This window comes from Eurosta solidaginis, chromosome 2 (genome assembly GCF_040869045.1).
Source record: "Eurosta solidaginis isolate ZX-2024a chromosome 2, ASM4086904v1, whole genome shotgun sequence".
Taxonomy (NCBI): Eukaryota; Metazoa; Arthropoda; class Insecta; order Diptera; family Tephritidae; genus Eurosta; species Eurosta solidaginis.
The window spans coordinates 282995908-283005265 of NC_090320.1; the positions used below are offsets into that span (position 1 = coordinate 282995908).

General features: G+C 39.0%; 1 protein-coding gene and 1 long non-coding RNA gene across 2 annotated transcripts; both read right to left on the reverse strand.

Annotated features, from left to right (window-relative positions):
* Positions 1 to 1056: 1056 nt before the first annotated feature.
* On the reverse strand, positions 1057 to 3026 carry LOC137241078 (uncharacterized). Its single transcript, XR_010949901.1, has 3 exons — positions 2740 to 3026; positions 2235 to 2672; positions 1057 to 2174 (listed from the first exon to the last, which is right to left on the reverse strand). It is a non-coding gene; the product is annotated as an uncharacterized lncRNA (long non-coding RNA).
* Positions 3027 to 4463: 1437 nt separating this feature from the next.
* Positions 4464 to 7584, reverse strand: LOC137241077 (KIF-binding protein). The gene is made up of 2 exons (XM_067768271.1): positions 6494 to 7584; positions 4464 to 5695 (listed from the first exon to the last, which is right to left on the reverse strand). Exons 1-2 carry the CDS (start codon positions 7455 to 7457, stop codon positions 4896 to 4898), a joined length of 1764 nt encoding a protein of 587 aa, XP_067624372.1. The 5' UTR covers positions 7458 to 7584; the 3' UTR covers positions 4464 to 4895.
* Between the last annotated feature and the right edge of the window lie 1774 nt (positions 7585 to 9358).

The window sequence follows — 9358 nt, forward strand, 5'->3', positions numbered from 1 at the left end:
TAGCTAGTAGATCCTTCTAGACTATTGGCTATATGTGTGCAAAATTTCATCCAAATCGGTCCAGCCGTTCTTGCGTTATTGAGTCACAAAGACAAACGTCTGGACAAACATCCAAACATCCAAACATCCAAACATCCAAACATCCAAACATCCAAACATCCAAACATCTAAACATCCAAACATCCAAACATCCAAACATCTTAACATCCAAACTTTGCCATTTATAATATATATTAGACTAGCCTTTACCCGCGGTCCCGCCCGCAAAGAGAAAATAAAATATATATGCTATTCACGTTAGCCTGCTTATCAACTTATCTGTTTAAAAATTATATTTGTCTAATGTATTTTATTTTTGTAGTTTAGTAAAAAAAAAAAGAACTAAGTGAGAAGATAAGCTGAAAGGCACGCTTTCGTGAATAGTACAATACAGTTTTTTTCGAATTAAAAAAAATACATTTTGTTTTTAAATTAAATTAACTGATATGAGAGGGGTGAAGGAATTACTACTCAGAGAACAAAGGAGTGAAACTACAATTAGCTAAAACCAAAGAGAATTTTTTAGATGAAAATAGTGTTGCTTTTTCGGGTATTTAGTTGGTTAAAATATTAAAAAAAGTGTAGTTATAGTTATAACAGTTCGTTACACGATTCATTTAAAAAACTCAAAAATAGAACGAAAAAGCTGTGTTAGATTGAAAATAAAACATACGGAATTTTAATTACGAATAATTAGCAGCAAATCTACGGCCATAAAAGCTCATAATTTAAAAAGGCATGTGTGCTGAACTACCGGTTGCGAAGAGACCTAAAATGATCCCGGAAGGGTCCCAAGATGATACTAAAGTTCCCGGACAGATCCCGAAAATCATCCAGATATTAACCAGGAGGGATCCCAAAATGATTCCGAAACAGTCCCGAAAAGTCGTGAAATAACCCTGATGGGATCCCGAACGGATCCCGAAACCAATCCCGAAATGGTGCCGAGAGGGTCCCCATATGATCCCGTAATAATACAGAAAAAGTCATGAAGTGACCCCTAAAGGCTCCCCAAATGGTCGCTAAACGATTCCGTATTAGTCCCGAAAAAGTACAGGAATGGCCCGACGGAATTTCTGACGGATCCCGAAAACCATCCAGAAATTATGCCGGAAGGGACACCAAATGATCCCGAAAACGTCCCGAAATGACCCCGGATGGGGTCCCATGGCGATCCCGTATTAGTCGGGGAAAAGTCTCGAAATGACCCCGACGGGATCCCGAAAACCATCCAGAAATGATGCCGGAAGGGACCCCAAATGATCCCGTATGAGTCGCGAAAAAGTCCCGAAATGACCCCGACGGCATCCCGGACGGATCCCCAAAACCATCTTGAAATGATGCCGGAAGGTACCCCAAATGATCCCGAAAAAGTCCTGAAATGACCCCGATGGGATCCCGGACGGATGCCGAAAACCATCCAGAAATGATGCCGGAAGGGACCCCAAATGATCCCGAAAAAGTCCCGAAATGACCCCGATGGGATCCCGAAAACCATCCAGAAATGATGCCGGAAGGGACCCCAAATGATCCCGAAAAAGTCCCGAAATGACCCCGACGGCATCCCGGACGGATCCCCAAAACTATCCAGAAATGAAGCCGGAAAGGTCCCCAAATGATCCCCTAATAGTCCCGAAATCACCCTGCTGGGATCCCGAAAACCATCCAGAAATGATGCCGAAAGGCTCCCCAAATGATCCCGTATTAATCCCGAAAAAGTACAGGAATGGCCCCGACGGGTTCACAAACGGATACCGGAAACCATCCAGAAATGATACCGAAAGGCTCCCCAAATGATCCCGTATTAGTCCCGAAATGACCCCGATGGGATCCCGGACGGATCCCGAAAACCATCCAGAAATGATGGCGGAAGGGTCTCCAAATGATCCCGTATTAGTCGCGAAAAAGTCCCGAAATGGCCCCGATGGGATCCCGGACGGATCCCGAAAACTATCCAGAAATGATGCCGGAGAGGTTCCCAAATAGTACCGAAACGACCCTGACTGGATCCCGAAAACCATCTAGAAATGATGGCGAGAGGCTCCCCCAAATGATCCCGTATTAGTCGCGAAAAAGTCCCGAAATGACTCCGACGGGATCCCGAAAACCCGAATTTTCAGCTCATCGTCACACATCTATGAAAATATAATACCATAGTCAAATATATTTCAATTAAACTATTATAAATAGCTTACCAACATTACATTTAACCTGTAGTATCCCTTCTTAATGTAGTAGAGATGCTTGTTTTCCGCGGGTGCGATGATACGGACATGAGTTCCATCAATGCAGCTCATAACACTGGGAATCCCATGCTTCACGTAAAATGCACGTGAAATTCTGCTTCTTTCGTCGCTGCTCATTGGCACACTTATCCATATTTCGCACAACTCACTTTCAAAGGTCTCAGCCACCTCGTCCGGAAATTTGCTGAAGGTGGGTTGCGCTAAAGAAACGTCCACATCTTTTCCGATTCCCGTTTGATACCCACCTTCAGAGAACATCTTAAAACTGCGCTCAGTTTCACAAGCGGCGATAACGCAAATTGTTTTTTGCGATGCTGTGTGTGCGATGTGAGAAATTCCAACAAATACCGAAATGCAGGATTGTTAACCCTATAATACTTTTAAAATCTGGAAATAGCAGAAAGTTAATGAAATATAACAATAAAAGCAAAACAAAAGATGTTCTAATACTTACAACGATTGTGGCAGCTCCAATGGATTTGTACTATCGCGCAACCTTCTTATTATAGTCCTCTGTTGGTGTTGCAGGGAATCTTCTTCACCTATCAGATGGTAAAACAGCTGACTTCGAAAATTCGAAATTCCTATTCCCCAATTATTCTTCTCCCTAGGAGAAAATAATTGGAGGAATATTTCCGCGGGAATAAAAAAACATGACTCAAAAATTACTCCCTCGTATGTTTGAAAAAAGATTTATTCAAAATACAATAGTAAATCGCACGGCGATCACAGCTGATTATAAATAAGTCTCGAAAAAAACTATGGACTGGCCATTTCCACAACTAAAAGATGGCTCAAAAAAGATTCCTCTGAGACTTACAACTGCCCAACAATGGGTGCTATAAAAGGCTCGTCAGGAAGTCTTTTTTTTTTTTTTTTGGGGGTTTGGTTGAATGGCACGGACGGTAGTCCATAACGCCAAATTGTATGTCGGATTGTTCTTTTTTCAGATTGTTGTATATGTAATTTTAGCTCCACAATGGTAGTACCAAGGTGGCCAGAACCATGTGTAGCAGCTTGCAATTTGGTAATAATTATTATAATTGTTCGTATTTTCAATTAGGGTTGGTTTTTACTTGGCACCACGCCATGTTATATTCAATTTGATTTAATGGTTTACTCCAAGTACGATAAATTTTAAGTTTTTGAACTATTTTTAATAATTTTTTGTCATTTCGATTCCCTCACTATCCGCCATTTTGTTCTCAACCGCATGAATAGCGTCCTTTATAGCACGCGGTTGAGTCTTAATGCTTTTATGCCTGGAGATGAGCGCCATTATGTTTTCTTTAATTGGAAGAGACTCGAAAATTACTCGAGTACGATATGCGTGGGCTATTATGCTTTCTACGATACATTTTATTCTTTTGTTGTCGTTCTAATGGAAATATACATATTTTAGTTTATCAATTAAAGAATTTGCTAATTTTATTTATTAACTAGTACTAATTGCTTAAGGCTGGTACTAGGGTCGTATTTTGTAATGCTTTTCTACACTTTTCCCTTATTTACGCGGCCTTGTTGGGATTCAAGGGGTTGATAAGAGCAATTGAAAGCTTTATAGCTTTACGGCTTCCACAACCTAATTGTCAACTCCACCTACGCGGGGGAAGTCCTGTTACAAATATAAATATATCGTAATCATATTTAGCACGCGAGGCTCTGGCTACCTCAAGTTCTTAATGAAACTAGGGCGTGGGAAACGGGTTGGCCTAGTGGTTGCAATGTCGTCATACTAAATCATTACCGGGATGGTCGGGCTAGTACATTAATGGCCCCGTATGCCAGAACTTGCCCGATCTATATCCGGTAAATGGCCATCAACATTGATAAAACTCCTCAAAACTTAGCGTGCCTTTATCCCTTCAACAACAACAACGCTGTCTGTTAAGGCACGAAACCTTTGTTTCATTGGAAAGGCAAACCAAACTTTGCATTTGCTAATGTAATAAGAAAATGCAGACCACGTAATAACGAAAAACAAACAATTCGTATTCGAAGAACCTGTTTCGAAATGAGTGACAGAAAGGTGCTCCTGGATATATACATAACTTCTAAGCCAACTTATATTTATTGTTAAAATTTAGTTTTCAGATAGATTATGACTAGCAGAAAGGCTTGAAGATGCATACAGAAGAATGATTTAGGTATGAGATGAATATACATACATAACAGGGATTGGTGTTTTTGAATAAATATCTTTAAACGCTATAAATCTATTTGGCATAGTTTGACTTTACAAAGAAATATAAATTGAATTTGCCATAAAATTATAAATTTTCTAATATGCCTGTCAATCGATTTAATCTTCCTCATTTACTAGCGCTGAACCACCTGCATGTGATGAATAGCAAGCTCAACAATTATTTTTCATACACCTAAGCCATATTTAAGAATAAGTTGAGCTATAAATTTTAATCCATTCACATTATTAATCACATTTGTGTTGGTAAAGAATATCAAATATGTTCTTCCGAATCCACAGCGCTTAGCTTATCCAAATAATAATAAGTAATTTAAAAAAGAATAAAAAAGGTAGATGTTACTAAAATGTAAATGCAATAAATTAGTATAAGTCAAGTATGGAATATGAACATATATTCTACGCATCTACTTTGGCAAACGCTTCTTTATATTGGCAATTTTTAATGGCAACAAATTAACCATTTCACGACAAACCCCTACTTCAGCTTGCAACGTTTCTGCCACCTCTGTACGCGCTGCACATTCATCTGTGAATAGTTTATAATATTTAAGGCTATTATTCATATTTTCCAATTGTAAATTCAAATCTGGCGTTATCATTTTGAAATGTAAGCGTCCCAAATGAAAATAGGCATAGAGCACTTTACGTTGCTCCTCTGCATCGGTATTTGGCTTAATTGTTTCACCATTTTTATCCATATATGATTTAACAAATTCTCCGAAATGTTTAATTGCTTTTTGGCAAGTTTGATTGATTTTTTGCAGGTCTTGTGGTTGTGGTGTACGTCGCTCTTTCATCACATCAAGCTTAATATCTAAAATGGCACAGTATGAGAGACCTGCGCCATACCAACATTCACGGCATATGCCCATATAAAATACTGGATTGAGCAATTCAAGTAAATCTTCATAATATTTTGCACGTCTTTTTTGCATTTTTGCTTGATTATTGGGATCTTCTTCAAAAAATGCTATATGCTGATAAAGTTCAGCATAATCTTTAATGATTTTTGCATACTCGGTTGCTTCAATGTCGGGTTTATAGTATTCTTTCGCCTGGTCTAGCCAGTCAATTACATAATGGTAGACTAGCTTGGCATCGTCAAACGTTAAACAATAGTCGGCAGTGATACGATTTTCGTACAAATCTATTTTCAAGCCCTGAAAACGATACTTGTTGGGATCCAAGGTGAGACGTTTGACATCTGCAAAATAGAAAAGAGAAGTAATTAAATGACAATGGTCAACCATTTTTTGGTTATAGTCGGGGTGCGGAAGAGTCAAGTCACAACATTTTGCGATATCCAAGGACAAGGACGGTACAAATATTGTTGCATATTTTAAGGGGAATTACGGATTTGTTTATTGCAAAAGGCTATAAAGTAGAATAGAATATGCTGGATTCCTTCAGATTTTAATTTTTCTAAGCAGCCGATGACATATAATTCATAGATGCCTTGTCAAAAGGAAGTGTACCAAAAGTGAGGATAATTAATAAAAGAGGAAGTGTTGAAATAAAACATTAGGCTGGTAAACAAGCACGGCGGGTTGTTGTAACCCTAAAAGCATTGCCCGAAGGCTTAATAGACTCTCCCTCTGCAACAAACCCTTCTCCAAACCTTCGAGGTGTGTCCTTGCTGACGGTAATTGGGAGTCTTGCTAGCTGTGCTTTTATTCCTACAAGAAAGTTTCAAGTATGCCATCTGTCAGCTGTTGTACTCTACTTCTTTTTGAGCATTTCGGACGAATGCCAACTTAAGAAACCTCAGTCTCTTACCTTCGATCTGCACGTCGATGCTGATATTTTATTACAGTGCGTCCTATCTATAATTTTAATACTGAATATTTGTCATTTATATTCAGACATTCTTTATCCTCTTCGAAAAGATATTTAAGTTTAACTAGTAATTTGGTGTCTAATCTAGAGTTCCAGGCCGACCGCTCCTGAGAAATGCTTACGTACTTCTACAAAAATAAAAACGCATATCCCATAATTTACTCACCCTCTGTGACTTTATCATCGTCATCATTGAATAAACGCTCCTTTGACGCACAAAGCAAAGCCAATCCATATTTCGCCCAACAGCGCGCCACGTCCGCATAACGATGCTTGAACGTGTCCTTCATATCAGCACGTTGTTGCTCAGTCATTTCTGGCGTTAACATAACCGCTTCAAACTCAGCCAAAATATGTGTGGCGGCAGCCAAATGATGACGTGCTTCTTTAAACATATTTTTACAAATAAAATATTGCGATAGCGTTGCAGCATTTAAAGCAAAATCAATGGGTTCAAATGATTTAAGATCTAACTGGCGTCGTAGCGTCAAATGACAATATTCTGCTGACATCTCCAGTTCACCCAAATGACCATAGACTTGTGCCAAATAGTAAGTACACAAGGTGTATAAACTTTCTAGTTCTTTAGGTCCTTTGCCCTGTTCAATCTCATCGGGTGTGCCGAAGAGGTCAGTGATGCATAACGCTTTCGCGCCAGTCTCTAAAAATTGCTTGTAGGCTTGCTCTGATTTGTTTAAAGTTTCTAATGCTTCTTTGTAGTCAGTACGATTTGCTTGCACTATGCCCATTTCATTAAGCGCACCCACATAACAAATAATAGCCTCAGGCTTTATTTTGTGCGCTTCAACCAACTCAAGACTATCCTGCAGCAGACGTTCACCCGTTGATATTTCTTCGGTGTATACATAAATACGACCAAGTTCACGATATATGAATGCCTGCAATACAGTATAAGTGAAATCGTCTTGGCCATTGTCTGCCTCCTCTGCAATAACAGACGACAATGCGTTTTTTAGCGTTTCCTTCAATTCAAGCAGCAAATCGCGCGCTACGTAATGTGACCGAAATGGATCCGTAGGGGGATCATTTTTACTTTCTTCATTTACATATTTTATAGCCTTTTCGTATACTTCTTTATATTCTGTTAGAATTTCTTTGGCAATTACCATTTTCCCAATTTTTACAAGCACGGTAAAACGAGGAGCGATGAGCAATTGCTTACAGGAGAACTCGTGAAATATGTGGTTTAGCAGACAAACGTCAAACTAAACAGCCGGTCGGACACAGAGTGAAGCTGCACACATTTGCCGTCTTTCAGTGAGTTTTACAGCTCCGGCTCACGCTCAATTCTCACGGGAATGCTCTGGATCAATGAGAGACTTGAGAAGCAGATGTCGTGAAATTTTCGCACACGTGAAATGTGATAGGCAGATGTCGCTGCTGATTTTCATTTAACTCATACGGCGAAAGGCTAAGCAGCGACATCTATTTTTGAAAAAGTAGTTATATTAAAGGCCGCGTTGCCAACCTAAAAAGAAGTAATTAACAAATTATCTGGCTCACAAATTGAACCAGACTTCTATCTGGATTTATCTGGCTCAAATCGTTGTTGTTGCATTTACTTATAAAATTATTTATCTGGCTCAGGATTTTGCCACCGGATGATAGCTATTGGGGCTTTATCGGTAACCGTATCGGTAATCTTATAACAGCTGATTCGACCAACAATCAATGCAATCGATTATTGGTGCCGCTAAGGTCGTAGCCGTATCGTAGCCAACCAATTGGTTTTTGGTTTCCATGATAATGATAAACAGCTGATTACGTTAGGGATACGACTACAGCGATACGACATACGGCACCAATGACTCCCACTTAACGCAAGATATGGAAAATGCACAATGAGATGATTGCCATTTGTGGCTATTTTACTTAACCATAGATATATGTATACTGGCATCGGTTATTGGTGCTTAACCTAAAATGTGTGATAACTTCATGAAATAGGTAATGTAAACAATTTCGAAACGAAAAAAGTAATCTCCAACATGTGATAAAATTCGCTAGCGCAAAAATTTATAATTATAGGTATGGGTGCAAAACAAAAAAAAAAAAAACTAATTGGTTGGCTATGGTAACTTTATGACGAAAAGCGGAGTCATTGGTGCCGTTTGTCGTATCGCTGTAGTCGTATCCCTAACGTAACCTTATACGAAACATTGTTATCGATTAATGGTGCCCTACCCTAAAAACCGTGAAAATTTCATAAAAATGAAGAAAACGCAAAAAATTACAAACATATTCCACAAAAAATAAGTCTCCTAGTCATAAAGTATCCAAAACAATGAATAAAATCAACAAAAAGTTATTAAATTCACCAACTCAAATATTTTTAGGTTATGGATATGGCGAAAAACCAATACCCAATTGGTTGGCTACGATACGGTTACGACCTTAAGCTGGAGCCCTTGGTGCCGTATATCGTATCGCTGTATCCGTATCCCTAACGTAATCAGCTGTTTATCGTTACGACGGTAAACCAAAACCCAATTGGTTGGCTACGATACGGTTACGACCTTAGCGGCACCAATAATCGATTGCATTGATTCTCATAAGGTTGGTCGAATCAGCTGTTAAAAGGTTACCGATACGGTTACCGATAAAGCACCAATGTCTCCAGCTTTAGCGTTACGATATGGCACGAATAATCGATTACATTGATTCCCATAAGGTTGGTCGAATCAGCTGTTTGTTATAAGGTTTCCGATACGGTTACCGATAACGCACTAATGTCTGCAGCTTAATGCGCGCATTAATGGTGACTTATAACCATAAAGCCAAAACCAGATAAAACAGCTGATCGAACCTACCTTATGGAAATCAATGTAATCGATTAATGGTGCCGTACCATAACGCTAACTGTTTTATCTGGTTATGGCTTTATGGTTATAAGTCACCATTAATTCGCCCTTAAGGCGTTATTCTATGAATTCAATAACTGATAAGTTGACTTCCATAGAGTTGGTTGGCTCAGCTGTTTTACACGGAGTTTGCAAATTGGAAGATAAGC